The 16,951-nt window shown below is 68.0% G+C and overlaps 2 protein-coding genes across 2 annotated transcripts; both read left to right on the top strand.

Moving 5' to 3' along the window:
* Positions 1-3,370: 3,370 nt before the first annotated feature.
* Positions 3,371-6,262, top strand: LOC132086462 (tigger transposable element-derived protein 3-like). Its single transcript, XM_059492204.1, has 3 exons — positions 3,371-3,595; positions 3,885-4,016; positions 4,143-6,262. Exons 1-3 carry the CDS (start codon positions 3,562-3,564, stop codon positions 5,957-5,959), a joined length of 1,983 nt encoding a protein of 660 aa, XP_059348187.1. The 5' UTR covers positions 3,371-3,561; the 3' UTR covers positions 5,960-6,262.
* Positions 6,263-8,094: 1,832 nt separating this feature from the next.
* LOC132086684 (uncharacterized) lies at positions 8,095-13,913 on the top strand. Its single transcript, XM_059492580.1, has 4 exons — positions 8,095-8,217; positions 9,836-10,234; positions 11,220-11,420; positions 12,521-13,913. The coding sequence occupies exons 2-4, from the start codon at positions 9,847-9,849 to the stop codon at positions 13,552-13,554; spliced, it is 1,623 nt and encodes a 540-aa protein (XP_059348563.1). The 5' UTR covers positions 8,095-8,217; positions 9,836-9,846; the 3' UTR covers positions 13,555-13,913.
* Positions 13,914-16,951: the final 3,038 nt, after the last annotated feature.

Raw genomic sequence — 16,951 nt, forward strand, 5'->3', positions numbered from 1 at the left:
AGCAGCACCTCCCAGCCTGCAGCGTGAGGAGGACAGGAAGGAAAGGCACCCAGGCTTACCTGCAGGCTCTCCTGTCTCCTCCTCTGCGCTAAGGTCCGCAGATCCATTACAATGGGGGCGTCAGCTCAGGGGCGGCAGCAGAGCTGCCAGCACTGCCCTCCCCGTGCCGTTCCCTCCAGCCAGGACCGCTCCGTCCTACGCGTCCGAGTCCCGGGCTGCTCGCGGATTTTGGCGGGGGAAAGGGGACAATCACCATCTCTCCTGGGGCGGGGAGCAGAAAACTTCACTTCCAGACATGTGGGAGGGAGAGAGGCCCTGGGGGTCAAACTCCACCTCTGCTGCGGTGGATCCGTTTGCCTTACACGGGAGCCAAAGCCCTAAACCTCGTTTCTCAAGGGAAACCTTGGGATGAAGCACAGAAAGGTGCTCTAAGCTCCAGGCTCAGATCCCCAGATCCCCTGTGCCTCAGGAGCAGGACATGGGACTGGTATGGAAACAAGAGACTGGGGGCTGTGGTTACCCTTCCCCTTTCTCCTGGCACACAGGGACTGCAAGAAACTTCTGTTCAAATAAATATGTGGGAAAAAAAAAAAGCAGAAAAGGCCTGGATTGGGCAGAGCTGGATGTCAGGGAGGCAGATGAGCCTGGGCTCAGCACAGGGAAGTGTCTGGCTACCAGGGACGGCATCTGCGCTCCCAGCCCTGGTCCAGCCAAGGCAAGGTCATTTCTGGAACGTGCTGTGAAGGGAAGGCGTTCCCCAGAGGGAATTCCCGCAGCCAGGACTGGCAGGAGCGAGCAGAGCGCGTTCCTTTGGCGGGGAACGCACTGCCCCGAGCTGCTGAGGGGAAAGCAGGAGGCAGAGCTCACCCCCAGCTCTGCCCCAGCAGAGCCCGCAGCACCGCGAGCAGGACTGGCTCCCCTCCCTGGGGCTGGACAGAGCACCCGGCAAACTTCCCTTCTCCCTCAGGGGAGAGGAAAGGGAAGTGTGCACAACTCCCCACGGAAAGAAGGGCTGGAAGGAACCTCAGGGGCAGGGCACAGGGCACCCTCTGCTGCCCTAAGCAGCCAGCGGGCTGATGCACCCAGCACAGTGGATCTGTGGACCTTGGCGTGACAAAGGAACTTCCCTCTTCCCCAGCTTTGCTTGGATTGAGGCTCCTCTCACTTGCCCTCCTCCTCCTCCTCACAATCCCAGCACTCCCAGGCTGCAGGGACCATCAGGGAGCCACCGTCCCTGCGGTGACACTCACGACATCCTTCCACCCTCAGCGTGGCTGTGAGGGCCAGCCTGGGCTGTGTGACACCTCCCCAGAGCACAGCACCCGTCCCTGACCCTGCAGGACACACGTTCCATCCACCAGTTCCCAGGAAAACTCTGTGCCAGGAGGCTGAGGGCCAAGCCAGGCCTGTCATTACCCATGGAGATGACGGCCTCGTAGTTGCCTTTCATGATGTGCCTGTAGAGCTCCTTCTGCCACTCGTTGAGGCTCTTCCACTCCTCCTCAGAAAAGTTAAACGAGGCGTCGTTGAAGGCCACGGGGACCTGCAAGGAGCAGCACCACGGGGTTTGTTTCTCATTCAAAAAAACACCTGGGGATGTTTTCTCATTCAATTTTCTCACTCAAACTCCTCAAGTGTTGTGCAGACAGGAACATCTGCTCCTTCCCACGTCCCTCATCCCTCAAGGGACACGGCAGGGATTTCCCCTGTCACCTCCCCCTGCTCAGCCTCCTCCTGTCACTGCCCCGTGCACAGGGCCTGGCACAGGCTCGTTTGCACTTCCTTTTTGACACAATTCTGCTGTTCATCACCTCTGAACAGCCCTGGGGATGTTTCCAAGCCTTCCCAGTTACACAGGGCTGAGCCACAAAATTCCACCTGATCCAAACACAGGAATTTGTGACATCCCTCCCAGATCACACGCGCATGAGCAGGGAATAACCAACACAGCAGGACCTGTGCTGGTGCTTCTGGGTACTGAAGGGAGGACAAGGCTGTGGGGGAGCCATGAACAGCTCTCAGCACTACAGCTGTCCCAAAATGGGACTGTGAGTGCAGGGATCAGGCTGTCACTGCAGGGGATGGGGCTGCCAGTGCAGGGATCAGGCTGTGAGTGCACAGGATATGGGGCTGTCAATGCAAAATGTAGGGCTGTCAATGCAGAATATGGGGCTGTCAATGCAAGAAGATGGGGCTGACAGTGCACAGGAAATGGGGCTGTGAGTGCACAGGAAATGGGGCTGTACAAGGCATGGGGCTGTGAGCTCAGGATAAGGGGCTGCAAGTGCACAGGAGATGGGGCTGTGAGTGTACAGGAGACGAGGCTATACAAGGCATGGGGCTGTGAGCTCAGGATATGCGGCTGTGAGCACAGGGCACAGGGTTCTGAGCCCAGCAGACGTGCAGAACAGCTCCGTTTTGCATCGGGGAGCAGCAAACCCAAACCGTTACCTTGGGGACTTCCCCTTTTGCCCCCGGGGGCAGCCGCAGGATCCAGAAATTCCTGTTCTTCAGCAGGTTCTCCATGTTCTCCAGCCGCTTCTGCAGCTGCCCGTACTCCTGGATGAGGGTGCCCAGCGCCGTCCACTTGCTCTCCAGCTGGTTCCCGAACTCCACCGCCGTTTTCTCGCAGCCGATCAGCTTCGTCTCGGCCATCCTCATCCTGCCCTCCAGGTTCATCAGCTGCGCGGCCTGGGTGTCCACCTTCCTGTCCACGGCCTGGATCTCGGTGACCAGCGTCAGGGAGATCTCTGCGGCCGGCAGCTCGGCCTCGCCGCCGGGGCCGTGCTCGGGGGCGGCCAGCGGCTGCTCCAGGCCCAGCTCCTGGGGCTCCATCATGCACTCCAGCTCCTGCGGGGGGAACGCGCGGCGCTGAGCGCGGGGACGCGCCCGCAGCCCGCGGGGGGGGCGGGACGCGGGGCCGGCCCGGGGGGCGGCGGCCGGCGGGGGAGGCGGGGGGCGGCGGCGGCGCTTACCTCAGCGGGGGCCCAGTCGGCCATGGCGCGGGGGGCGGCGCGGGCGGTGCGGGGCGGCGGCGCGGGCGGGCGGCGGCGGGGCCGGGCGGCGGCGGCGGCTCAGCAGCGGCGGGGCGGAGCGGCCATGCCGAGGGCGCGGGGCGCGCTGGGAGCGGCGGCGGCGGCGCCCGGCGCCACAGCGACCCCCGGCGGCGGGCGGACCGCGCGCCCATTGGGCGGCGGCGCGGCCAATCGGGGGGCGGAGCGCCGAGGGGGCGGGGCCTGGCGTCACGCGCGCTCCCGCCGCCGGTAACGGGGCCGCGCGAGGAGGGGGCGGCGGCGGCTCCGGGCGGGACCGGGCGGGACCGAGCGGGACCGAGCGGGTGGGAGGGGACGGGGACAGGTGCGGCAACGCCACCGCGGCCCACCGGGGCTCGGCAGCCCCGCCACCGGCCTCACGGGCGCCGCCGACGCCGCGTCCCGCCGCCCGGCCGCGCGTCGCCATCCCGGCGCGGCATCACTCAGGCACCGCCATCCCTCGCGCGCGGGAGCAGCACCGGGAGCAGCTGCCGCCGCCTTTCCCGACGACCGGGACGGTGCCGGTGCCATGAAGGAGGACCGCCAGCATCCCGTCGACCTGGGTGAGGCACCGGGGAACAGCAGAGATGGGACACGGGGCCATCCCGGCTCCGCTCCAGGCACTGCCGGTCGTGGCCTGGCCACGAGGGAGACCGGCACTCACCGGGTTGATACCGGGAGCAGGAGGTCACGGGGTGGCTCTGGGGTCACCACGGGACCGCACCGGCTGCCTGTACCCATCACCACGGGCAGCCAGCCCTGGCCTGTTGTGACCGATGTCACCTCTGGTGGCATGTCCGTTGGCACGGCGAGTGGCATCACCGGCTGTCCCTCCTCTTGTCTCTGTGACAGGTTACGCCATCACCAAGCCCGACATCCTGGCCGAGGTGGAGCGAGGGGAGGATGGGGTGGCGGCGGCAGCGGGGCGCTACGGGGAGCGCCAGAGCCCCCGGCCACCCGCGGCACCGGCCGGTCCCTCCCAGGGTGAGCGGGACACGGGGACGGGCGGGATCGGGGCCAGGTGGCACCGAGAGCAGGAGTCGGGCACCGGCCCGGATCCTGCCGAACCGGGGACTTGGGCCGCTCCCCAACGCGCTCCCGTGTCCGCAGGGGACTGGCAGGGCAAGGAGGTGAAGAGCGAGGACGGGGTGTCCCCACCGCCCCGCTCGCCCCCGTCCCTCCACGCCGGCCCCGCCGACTTCCTCGTCCCGCTGCGGGAGCGGGGCTGCAGCTACTGCGGCGTCCTCGAGCCGGAGCCGAACCCCGGTGCCGGTAACGGGGGGTTCATCGCCGCACCGCCCGCCTTCGAGAGCCGCCGCTACCGGCCCGGGGAGCCGCCGCTGGATTGCGCCGAGTGCGGCCGAGGCGGCGTCGGGCACAAACCGGACCTGGTGCGGCACCGGCTGGGGCGCGGCGCGGAGCTCGGCTACGCCTGCGGCCGCTGCGGGACAGGCCTCGCCGAACCGGCGGGGCTGGGGGCCACGGGCAGCCCCCACCGGCCGGGGCCCTGCACCGGGCGCTCCCCGGGCACGGCGGAGGGAGGCACGGCGGCGGCGCCGCGGAAGGAGCGGAAGGAGCTGTCGCTGACCGAGAAGGTGCGCGTGCTGGAGATGCTGGAGGGCCCCAAGGTGTCGCAGAGCGAGCTGGCCAAGCGCTTCGGGGTGTCGCAGCCCCAGATCTGCCGCATCATCAAGAACAAGGAGCGCATCCTGAGCGAGTGGCACCGCAACGGCGACCCCGAGCGCAAGCGCAAGCGGGAGGGGAAGGACGCGGCGCTGGAGGCCGCGCTGCTGCGCTGGGTGCAGGGCGCCCACGCCGCCGAGCTGCCCGTGGGCCGCCCGCTGCTGCAGCTCCGGGCCCGGCACCCGGCCCGGCCCGAGCCCGAGCCCAGCGGCGGCTGGCTGGCTCGCCTGGGCGCTCGCCACGGCAAGAAGCCGCCGGCGGAGAAAGGGGACGCGGAGCAGCCCACGGCGGAGCACTGGGCCGGCGCGGTGCTGCCCGGGCTCCTCCGCAGCTACGCGCCCGCCGAGATCTTCGCCTGCGGGGAGACCGCGGTGCCGCTGCCGGCCGGCGCCCCCGGTAACGGCGAGAGCCCCGGCGAGCGGCTGACGCTGCTGCTGTGCGCCAACGCCAGCGGCTCGGAGAAGCTGCCGCTGCGGGCGGTGGGGGACAGCCCCCGGCCGCGCTGCCTGCGGGGCGTCAACCTGGAGCAGATGCCGTGGAGCTACCGCGCCGGCGGCCCGGCCGGGCTCAGCGCGCCGCTCTTCGCCGAGTGGCTGCGGGAGTTCAACGAGGGCATGCGGCTGCGGGGCAAGAGCGTCCTGCTCCTGCTGGCCAAGCACGAGGCGCACCCCTACCTCCAGCTGTCCAACGTCAGGATGGTTTTCATCCCGCCGGCCGCCGCCCTGGCCCAGCCCCTGGACCGCGGCATCGCCGGCGACCTCAAGGGCCACTACCGGCGCCGTTTGCTGCGCTGGCTGCCGGCGGAGCGCGGCGCGGGCCGGCCCAGCCTGCTGGACGTGCTGCACATGCTGGCGCAAGCCTGGGGCGACGTCCACCCGGGGCTCATCGCCGGCTGCTTCCGCGCCGCCGGCTTCACCCCCGACGCCGGCACCGAGGCCGTGTCCCTGAGCTCGGCCCCCGGTCTGCTCGGCCGGGAGCGCCCGGAGCGCGACGGGGACGCGGCGGAGGCGGACGGGGACGAGGGCACGGCGGAGGGCGAGGACGCGGGCGAGCTGGCGGCCGTGCCGCCCTGCCCCTCGGAGCGGGAGGTCTGGAGGAGCCTGGCCACGCTGCGGCGGTACCTGGAGTGCCAGGCCACCTCGCCGGACCTCTTCCAGGCCTTCTACGAGCTGGAGGACGCGGTGCACATGGTGTCAGCCGGCGCTGGGCGAGCCTTCCTCGGGGACAGCCCTCCCCAGCAGTGACCGGGCAGAGGGGCCGGTGCTCCTTGGGGCTGTCACCGCCCGGCCCGGCCGCTGTTCCCCGCAGCTGAGCCGTGGGGTTTGCAGTGGCAGCGCTGGGGACACAAAGCTGCTGCCAGAACCTTCTCCCGGGGAGTGGCTGCTGCAGCCAGCAGGAAACGGTGTGGAACTGCTGCCAGCGGGGATTTGCCCCGAGTGGGGCAGTTGTGGCTGCCGTGGGGGGATGTGGGCGGTGCTGGGGTGTCCCCGTGCTGGGGACAGCAGCTCCATCCCACACGGGAATCGGGTGCCTCCGGCTGCTGTCACCACGTGGTGCCTGGAGGATTGTCACAGGCATTAAAAAGTTGGAATTCAGCAAAACCAAGCACGGGTGGTTTTATTCTGCTGTCACATCTGCTGGGAGAGGGGCAGAGCTCCCCGGGGTTTCCCAGTGCAGCAGGGCCACCCCAAACCCCCCTGCCCCTCCTGGGGACACCGTGGCCCCCACAGCCACCCCGAGCTGTGCCATCCCCAGCCGGGTACCAGGGCTGTGGCAGCACCTGCGGGCAGTGGGGACCTGGCTGAGCACCCTGCGCTGGCTGTGCCAGCCTTGGTGGCACCCTGGGGTCCCCTGCAGAGCCCCCCGTGTGTGCTGTGCACCCTGGGGTCCCTGGGGTCCCTGTCTCTGCTGGACTGCAGCGGGTCAGGGGCAGCTGGAGGCCACCAGGCAGGGACAGAGGTGTCCCCACAGGCCCAGGGGGTACAGGGATGGGGGCCACAGGGGGATCCCCACACGGATACAGGATCAGGGTGGGCATGAAGCACCCGGGGGAGGGGGTGCAGCAGGCGGGACCCCCACAGGGATGCACAGCTGCAGCTGGGAAAGGGGGGGACACAGGGGCTCTGTGCTCCCTGTGCTGCACTGGGGCTCCCCTCGGGGACACCGTCATGGGGGTACATGGGGTGCACGGGGATGGGACCCCCGTGGGGTGCACCTTCCCGGGGTGCAGGGATGGGGGGCATGGCGGGATCCCCACGGGGACACAGCCCCGCAGGGGTGCCCGGGGTGCCCTCGGGAGTGGGGTACAGGGATGTATCACCCCAGGGGGGACCCACGCAGGGATGCATCCGCGGTGGGTACCCGCTGTCCCCTTAGGGTGGAATGCAGGGATGTCCCGTGCCTTTGGGATGTCCTGTCCCGGTGTGATGTCCGGTGCCGGTGTGATGTCCGTCTCGGTGGGCTGTCCGGTCCCGGTGAGCTGTCCCCTCCCGCAGTGCTGTCCCTCCCGCGGGGCTGGCTCTTCTCGCTGTGCTGTCCCCTCCCGGTGTGCTGCCTCTCCCGCTGTACTGTCCGGTCCCGGTAGGATGTCCCGGTGTGCTGTCCCTCCCGGGGCTGTCCCCTCCCGGTGTCCTATCCTGTCCCGCTCTGCTGTCCGGTTTGCTGTCCCCTCCCTGTTCTCTGTCCCCTCCCGGGGCTATCCCTTCCCGGTGTGCTGTCCGGTCCCGGTGTGCTGTCCCTTCCCGGTGTGCTGTCCGGTCCCGGTGTGCTGTCCTCTCCCTCTGCGCTGTCCCTCCCGGGGCTGTCCCGGTTCGCTGTCCCCTCCCGGTTCCCCGTCCCCTCCCGGGGCTGTCCGGTCCCGCTGTGCTGTCCCGATTCCCCGTCCCCTCCCGAGGCTGTCCCGGTTCGCTGTCCCCTCCCGGTTCCCCGTCCCCTCCCGGTTCCCCGTCCCCTCCCGAGGCTGTCCCGGTTCCCCGTCCCCTCCCGGTTCCCCGTCCCCTCCCGAGGCTGTCCCGGTTCGCTGTCCCCTCCCGGTTCCCCGTCCCGGTTCGCTGTCCCCTCCCGGTTGACTGTCTCCTCCCGGTTCCCCGTCCCCTCCCGGTTCCCCGTCCCCTCCCGAGGCTGTCCCGGTTCGCTGTCCTCTCCCGGTTCCCCGTCCCCTCCCGGGGCTGTCCGGTCCCGCTGTGCTGTCCCGGTTCCCCGTGCCCTCCCGGTTCCCCGTCCCCTCCCGAGGCTGTCCCGGTTCCCCGTCCCCTCCCGGTTCCCCGTCCCTCCCGGGGCTGTCCCCGCTCTCGGTGCCGCCCCCGGCGGTTCGCGGCGGTGCCGCCAGGGGGAGCCCGCGGCCGCGGTGTCGCGCAGGGCCCGCGCCGGCGCTCGGAGGAAATGAAGGCGAGTTCCGCCGAGGCGGGAGCCATTACCCGCCGCCGGACCTGAGCCCCCCCTCCCGCCGCCGCCGGGGCCCCGCTCCGCGCCCCCCGCGCCCCGCACGCCCGTCCCGGCGCAGGTAAGCGCTGTCCCGGGCCCGGGGGGGCCGGCGGGCCGGGGGGAGCCGCGGGGCCGGGGCCGGTGCCCGCCCCGCGCACCCGCCCGCGGTGGGATCCCGAATGGGGGGGGGTCCGCGGGGCAGGCCCCGGCCCGGCCGCTTTGTCCCCGGCGAGAGGAGCGCGAACAAAGCCGGGGCAGGGCGGCGAGCGGCGCCCCGGGCCCGGCAAAGGGCGCCCCGAGGCCGCGGGTGCGGGCGCTGCCGGGGGCCCCGGGATGGGGAGGGGGCTCGGGGCACGGCGGGGGCACCGCGGGGCTGCGGGCTCCGCTCGAGGCCGCTGCGCTGCTCCTGGGGGTTCCTGCGGCTCCGGGGCGCGATGGGAGCCGGGGGTGGGCACGGGGGTCTCTGCTGTGCTCCCGTGGTGCTCGTGGGAGCTTGAGGTGTGCGCACCTGGTCCAGGTGAGCACCATGGCCAAGGGCTTCTCCGTGGCCTTGGAGCATTCGCTACAGCCAGGGCTTTTGATGTGGTCCCAAGTTCCTCAGGAGGAGTTTGGGGTGTTCACTGTGGCCACGGTGTTTACCATGGCCGAGGTCTTTGCCGTGGCCCCAGGGTGCTCGCTGGGAGCTCCAGGTGTGCACCGTGCCAGAGGTCTTTGCTGTGTCCACAAGGTCCTCGCTGGGAGCTTGGGGTGTTCACCGTAGTCAAGGTCTTTTCTGTGGCTCCTCACCTCTCATGGGCTCTTCAGGTGTTCATCATGGCCAAGGTCTTCATTATGGCCTTGCAACACTTGCCATGGCCTGGTCCTTGCCCTGGTGCCAGGGTGCTCCCTGCAAGCTTGAGCTGCTCACCATGGCCAAGGCCTTTCATGATGCCTTTGCCATGGCCTTGGGGCTCTCACTGTGGCCATGGGTTTCACCATGACTCCAAGGTCCTCAGTAGGCTCTTAATGCTCTCACCATGGACAAAACCCTTGCCAAGGCCTGCTTCTTGGCCAAGGTCTTCACCATGGCCTTGAGGTGCATATGTCCTTGGTCAGTGCTGTGGCCCCGAGGCCCTGGCTGGGAACCTGAAGTGCTCGTCATGCCCAAGGCTTTCCCCATCATGGCTGCCATTGCCGTGAGCCCCTTGCCGTGGCCCTGAGGTGTCCCCATGACCCTCAGCCCGGCCCCGAGGCGCTCTGAGGCACCCCGTGAGGCAGCTCCGTGGCCCCAGGGCAGGTGCCGTGCCCGAGGCGCTCACCACAACCCCTCACCGTGGTGCTGACGCTCAGCATGGCCACATCCCCGTCCACGGCACCCTGGGGGCTCTCCCGGGTGCCTCTGGCTGGAGAGAGCCGGGGGGCCCTGGCCGTCCCCCCGCGCTGCCACCAGCCACCGCTGCCCTTTCCTTTTCTCCCCTCCCAGGTGCCCTCGAGCCGGGCGAGGCGATGCGGTGCGCCCGTGCCGCGTGCTGTGCCGAAGCGGCTCTTTAGATCCTCCCCGGCCCAAGCCTCCCCTGCCATGGATGCCTCCGGGGCTCTTGCTTCGGCTCCCTCCTCCGCGGCTCCCTCGGGCTCCCGCAGCCCCATGTTCCCCCCAGGAGCCGAGAGAGAGGAGTGGGGACCGAGGTTCAATTGTGCCCCTTCCACCTCTGCCGCAGCCTCGCAGGCGATGCCAGCGTCTGGCCGGAAGAGGAAGGCCAACTTCTCCAATGACGAGACCGAGACGCTGGTCTGGAATGTGGTCCGGCATTTCAGCGCCCTGTACGGGTCCGAGGCCCTGCGGGCTCACCCCGTGCGGCGGAAGCAGCTCTGGACCCAGATCCAAAGCCGCGTCAACTTCCTGGGCTACACCGAGCGCTCCATCGACGACCTCAAGCACAAGTGGCGCGACCTGCGGCTGGACGTCAAGAAGAAAATCACCTCCAAGAAGCACCTGCCCGTGAACCGCGCCGGGGGGCCGCTGCACAAGCCGCGCCTCACGCCCCTCGAGAAGATGGTGGCGTCCACCTTCCTGCAGGCCAGTCACGACTCGGAGCCCGAGATCATCCTGGACCCAGGTGGGTGGTGGTGGCTCTGCAGGCACAGGGTGGTTGGAGCTCTCCCTGAGGGATGTCCGGCCATGCTGGTGTTCTCAGCTGGCTGTTGTGCCTTGTCGAAAGAGACTTTGAGGTTTGTCTTGGGGTTGCAGCATCCACCAGAGTCACGGTCCTGTTGTACCCAAGTGCCAGCCACTGGGTAGGGAAATGAGATTAGCAATCCTCTGTGGAAATAACCTGGGATCAGCGAGTTATAGAAATCCCAGGGTGGTTTGAGTGGGAAGGGACCTTAAAACTCGTCCTGTTCCACCCTGTGCCATGGGCAGGGACACCTCCCACTATCCCAGGGTGCTCCAAGCCCCATCCAGCCTGGCACTGGACATTCCAGAGATCCAGGGGCAGCCCCAGCTTCTCTGGGAAAGCTCTGCCAGATCAACAGTATTCATAGGAACACCTCAAGCTTTGCAGGAGCGGGTGATTTTTGTTCTTCTTTATTATTTTCTTTAATTTGATGCTTTTTGATCCCATAGTGGCCTCTCTGGTTTCACTGGGGGCATCATAGGCTCCATCCATGTGGCCCAGACTTGGCTGTCATGTGCTAGGCACAGAGTTCTAGGCCGAAGGAAGAAATCCTGTGTAATGGCATGAAGCTGTGCCATGGGAGGGTCAGGCTGGAAATCAGGGAAAGGTTCTTCCCCCAGAGGGTGCTGGGCACTGCCCAGGCTCCTCAGGGAATGGTTACAGCTCCAGCCCTGTCAGAGTGGGATTTTGGGGTGTCCGTGCCGGTCCAGGAGTTGGCTCAATGATCCCTGTGGGTCCCTCCCAGCTCAGGTTATTCCCCAGGCCCATGACTCTCTGCCATTAGGGGCTGTCAGCCCCCGGGGGGCTCAGGATGGCGCTGGGGCAGGTGAGGCTGAGCCATGGCGCAGGATGCCCTTGCGGGAGCGTCTGTACCTGGGGCCGCCGTGTCCCCGCCAGCTGAGGCCGCATCCTCTGTGTCCCGCAGATCTGTTCTTCCCCGGCGCCTCCAAGCAGCCCTTCATGCACCTGCAGCCCGGCGTGAGCCACCCCAGCATCTACATCGACACCAACGGGCAGCCCTCGGCCCTGCCCGACGTGGAGGGCTCGGCCGCGCCGCGCCTGCCGGGACAGAGCCCCGACCCCGCTGGCGGCTGCGAGTACCGGGGAGAGGGGCAGGGCGGCCCCGGTACGGCGGGAGCAGCACGGGGGGCTGGGGGCAGGGCGGGATGGAGACGGGCTGGGTCTGCAGGGAGATCCACTGGGAGTGGGTTTGGGTGGAGATCCACTGGGTCAGGATAGAAATCCACTGGGTCTGCAGGGAGATCCACTGGGTCTGCATGGAGATCCACTGGGAGTGGGTTTGGGTGGAGATCCACTGGGTCAGGATAGAAATCCACTGGGTCTGAATGGAGATCTGCTGGGAGTGGGTTTGGGTGGAGATCCACTGGGTCAGGGTGGAGATCTGCTGGGTCAGGATAGAAATCCACTGGGTCAGGGTGAAGATCTGCTGGGTCAGGATAGAAATCCACTGGGTCTGAATGGAGATCCACTGAGAGTGGGGTTTGGCTGGAGATCCACTGGGAGTGGGTTTGGGTGGAGATCCACTGGGTCAGGATAGAAATCCACTGGGTCTGAATGGAGATCCACTGGGAGTGGGGTCTGGGTGGAGATCCACTGGGTCAGGATGAAGATCTGCTGGGTCAGGATAGAAATCCACTGGGTCTGCATGGTGATCCACTGGGTCTGCATGGAGATCCACTGGGAGTGGGGTTTGGGTGGAGATCCACTGGGTCAGGATGGAGATCCACTGGGAAGTGTGGGATCTGGATGGAGATCCTCTGGCAGCAGGGTTTGGGGTAAGATGCAATGGCAGTGGGGTTCTGGATGGAGTCTGCTGGGAGTGGAGTCAGGATGGAGATCCACTAACTCAGAATGGAGATCCACTGGGTCAAAATGGAGATTTACTTGGTCAGGATGGAGATATGCTGGGTCAGGGTGGAGATCCATTGGATTAGGATGGAGATCCTCCGTGTCAGGATGGAGATCCACTGGGTCAGCATGGAGGTCCTCTCACTCAAGATGGAGATCCACTGCGTCAGGGTGGAGATCCACTGGGTCAGGATAGAAATCCATTGGGTCAAGATGGAGATCCTCCTTGTCAGGATGGAGATCCACTGGGTCAGGGTGGAGATCTGCTGGGACCCACGTGCTGGGGAGGGCCTGGGGCCAGGGCAGTGCTGTGGTTTCTCTCACCAGAGGTTTCTCTTCTCTTCTCTTCTCTCGCAGCCGAGTCGGGCCCGGAGCTGCGCACTCCAGAGGCGTCAGCCATCTCCCCGTCCCTGCGGAACGAGTCCCTGGTCTCCTACGCCTCCATGTCGGAGGAGGAGGAGCGGGAAGGCCGGGAGGTGGAGAGGGGCCACGGCGGGGCCGCGGGGGCGCAGCCGGGGCCCGAGGCCCCCATGTCCGCGGAGGAGGACATGAAGCTGTCCCGCCAGGCCATGCTGATCCGCCGGTGCAGCTCGCAGGGCTCCGTCACTTCCCTGCCCGAGGACTCCCTCAACCCCGCGGACGCTCACTCGGACTGGGGGCACGAGGGCGTGTCCGACCTGCCCGCCCTGGGCCGCGGGCTCGACTCGGCGCATCCCGAGGAGCAGGCGGGCGGCCCGGGCCCGGAGATGGGCGCCTTGCCCAGGGTACTGATGGGGCCCACCTGGGAGAAGGCTGCGGCCGAGGAGGAGCCCCCGGCGCGCTCCCCGCTGCACGGCGCCCTGACCGAGGAGTCGCTGCCCTCCTCGGCCTCCCCGCCCGGAGACGGCCCGGCCGCCGCCGGCCCCGGCCGCGGGCTGGGCTGCTCCCGCCTGCGCGAGGACCGCCGCGAGAGCTGGAGGACTAGCATCCATCACCTGCTCGACCTGGAGGAGCAGTGGGACCAGCTGTACCACCAGGAGCTGGCCATGTGGCAGGAGGAACGGGCCACCCAGCGCGAGGAGCGGGCCCGCGACCGGGAGCTGCAGTTCCGCCTGCTCGGCGTCCTCACGGACATCCGCGACGAGCTGCGCTACCTGCGCCAGGAGCGCGCCGCCGCCCGCCAGAGCCCGGCCCCGCCGCCCCCCGAGCCCCGCCGCGACCCCAGCCCGCTCCTCGAGCAGCCCAAAGCCGAGCCCGGCTTCCCCGAGCCGCCGCCGGCCGGGAGCGCCGCCTGGGCGGACACCGCCGTGCCCAGCCGGAGCCCCTTCGGTAACCGCGGCCGGGGCCGGCGCCGCGGGCGGCCGCGCGGCTCCGCTTCCCGACACAGACGCCTCTTCCTCACCAACAGCTAGGGACGGGCGGGAGCCGCTCCGCCACGGACACCGAGTGCCCGCGGCCGCCCCGGGGGACGGCGTGCGGTGACGCGGGCGGCACCCGGACGGATCCCCGCGGGAAGGACAGGACGGACGGACGGACGGACGGATGGAGGGCGCGGGCGGCCGGCGCTGCCCCGGCGGGCTCGGAGCGCTCCGGGCGCGGCCCCGCGGGTCTGAGGCACGGCAGCGCCCCGAGGTGACGCCGCCGTGCCCGCGGGGGACACGCGTGACAGCGCGGCCTGGCCCGACGGCGCCGGTCCAGTAGGATTTACTACCTGTCGGGGGGTGGGAGTTAGAAACACTTAGTCGCTGACGTGCGAACATTTTATGCAAATCATTTAATGACCTAATTTGCATATAACCATAAAACTTCTGTTTAAAAAAAAAAAAAAACGCCTCCAAAAAAACCCAGAAACGATGGTTTTGTGTGTGATCTCTGTGTGGGTGTGGGAGCTGGGCCAGGGGAGCCGTTTGTCCCATGGCTCTGCAGCCCTGGATGGGGACAAGGCCATGGGACAAACGAGCTTCACCCCATTCCTTTGGGGCAGCCCAGCACCGTGGATCAGGGCTGGGGAACAGCAGCTCTGCTGTGCAGCTGTGTGGACCTGGAGTGGGGTGAGGGCATGCACATCGTGGGAGGAATGTGGAGGGGCCCCTGCCCAGGAGCGTCCCCAGGCAGTGTGAAATGTCCCCGGGCAGTGTGCAGTGTCCCCAAGCAGTGTGAAATGTCCCCGGGCAGTGTGCAGTGTCCCCAATCAGTGTGCAGTGTCCCCAAGCAGTGTGAAGTGTCCCCAAGCAGTGTGCAGTGTCCCCAGGCAGTGTGCAGTGTCCCCAAGCAGTGTGCAGTGTCCCCAATCAGTGTGAAGTGTCCCCAAGCAGTGTGCAGTGTCCCCAGGCAGTGTGCAGTGTCCCCAAGCAGTGTGCAGTGTCCCAGGCAGTGTGCAGTGTCCCCAGGCAGTGTGAAATGTCCCCAAGCAGTGTGCAGTGTCCCATGCAGTGTGCAGTGTCCCCAGGCAGTGTGAAATGTCCCCAGGCAGTGTGCAGTGTCCCCAAGCAGTGTGAAGTGTCCCCAATCAGTGTGAAGTGTCCCCAAGCAGTGTGCAGTGTCCCCAGGCAGTGTGCAGTGTCCCCAGCAGGTTCAGAGGGTCCCCAGGAGCGTGCAGGGCCCAGGCAGCCTGACAGGTTCCAGGAGTGTGCAGTGTCCCAGAGGAGTGTCCAAGGTTCCCAGCACTGTCCAGTGTCCCCAGGGAGTGTGGAAGGTTCCTGGCATCATGCAAGGCCCCTTGGGCAGTGTGCAGGGTCCCCAGGCAGTGTCCAAATTCCCCAGCAGTGTCCCCAGGGAGTGTGCAGGGTCCCCAAGCATTGTGCAGTGTTCCCAGAGCATGTGCAGGATTCCCAGGAAGTGTCCAAGGTCCCCAGCAGCATTTGGGGTCTCCAGGCAAGGTGCAGTGTCCCCAGCAGTGCTTGGGGTCCCCAGCAGTGTGCAGGGTTCCTGGACAGTGTGCAGGGTCCCCAGGGAATGTCTGAGGTCCCCGTGGCAGGTGTAGTGTCCCCACAGCATGTGCAGTGTCCCCAGGGCACCCCTGCAATGTCTCCCCCTCCATCTGCAGCCCACACCAGGGTGACAGCACTGCTGAGCCCTCTGTGCTGTGTCCCCTGTGCTGTCCCCTCTCCCAGCCCTCAGTGTCCATGGCCCCTTGACTGCCACGTCCTGGGAGGGGACAGTGGGGCAGCAGGAGCTGTGGCATTTGCAGGGTCACCCAGCTCTGGTGGTGGCCTCCCAGGAGGATGGTGACACCCAGCTTGGGGACCCTGGCGTGCCTGAGGAAAGGCCCTGGATTCTGTGGGGAAAGAATCGTGTGAAATAACTCCTATCCCAAAATCTCCTATCCCCAAATCTCCTACCCCCAAATCAGGGCTAGGAGGGACCTGGGGATGGGGCAAGGACAGGGGACAGGAAGAACCCAGGGATGGGTCTGTGACAGGAGTGGGGGTCTCCACACAGCCCCACCGGCACGAGTCCACCGCAGGCGGTGACACTGGGACCTCCCGAGCCGCCACACTCCCAAACCCACAACCCATTCCCGGTACCCCGTGTGCCCGCAGGACATTCCCGCTTTCCCATCCTGCTGCCGCTGCCTTCCCAGGGCGCGGGACCCCGGGGACGGGGCACAGAGCACGGGGGGACCCGCGGCGGGGGCGCTGAAGGCTCCGCAGCCCAGCACGACTTTATTCCGTATGTATCGCTTCGTCCATACAAAACTACACCCCAAGCACTGTACAGCGGGACGGCGCGGGGGGAGCAGTAAAAATAAGCAGCGGGGGCGAGGGGACAGAGCGGCAGGCGGGGGTGGCGCGGGGGGACACGGCGGGGGCTGCCCCCCACCCCGAGCGGCGACATCGTCCGTGGGGGGAGCGCGGGGGTGAAGCGTCCGTCGGCGGGGGGGGAGGCTCGGTCCCGCCCCGGGGCTCCCCGCCCGCCCCCGTCCCGGCCCGGCGGGAAGCGGCGCGGCCGGGGCCGTCCCGGTGCCGGGGGTGGCAGTCCGCGCCGGGGCGGGCCCTAGTCCCCGGGGGGCAGGATCCCGGGCGGCGGCAGCGGCGGCGGCCCCGCCTCGGCGCCGTGCACCCGCTGGTGATCCTTGAGCGATTCCTTGTAGCGGAAGCTGCGGCCGCAGGCGGGGCACTGGTACGGGCGCTCCCCGGTGTGGATGCGCTGGTGCTTGAGCAGGTTCTGCTTGCGGATGAAGCTCTTGCCGCACTGGGCGCAGGCGAAGGGGCGCTCCCCGGTGTGCAGGCGCTGGTGGTTCTGCAGGTGTTCCTTGCGGCTGTAGCACTTGCCGCACTCGGAGCACTTGTAGGGCCGCTCTCCGCGGTGGATCATCTGGTGCCGCACCAGCCCCGAGTGGCAATTGAAGCTCTTGCCGCACTCGGCGCACGGGTAGGGCCGCTCGGCCGCGTGGCTGCGCTGGTGGATCCGCAGGCTCTTCTTGCCGCTGAAGCTCTTCCCGCACTCGGCGCAGCCGTGCGGCCGCTCCTCGGCGGGGCCCGGCGGCGCCGCGGGGACGGCCCCGCCATCGGCCCCCGGGCCCGCCTCGGGGCCCGGAGCTTTGCCCAGTCTGTGCTGCGCCGGCAGGGCCACCGCGGCCGGCACCGCCGCCTGTCCCTCGGGGGTCCCGAAGGCCGTGCCGGGGAAGAGCAGCTCCCCGGAGCTGCCCGGCAAACCCACCTCCTCGGGGGGCTCGGCGTGCGGGCACCGCTCCTCCGTCTTCACCAGCAGCCCCTCGCTGGCTGCAGGGGACAGAGAGACCGGTCAGTCCCACCGGGGACACCGGGCGTGTCCCCGAGTCACGGCTCGTCCTGCGGGGGGCTCCCC

This window comes from Ammospiza nelsoni, chromosome 1 (assembly GCF_027579445.1).
Source record: "Ammospiza nelsoni isolate bAmmNel1 chromosome 1, bAmmNel1.pri, whole genome shotgun sequence".
In the NCBI taxonomy this organism is placed as follows: Eukaryota; Metazoa; Chordata; class Aves; order Passeriformes; family Passerellidae; genus Ammospiza; species Ammospiza nelsoni.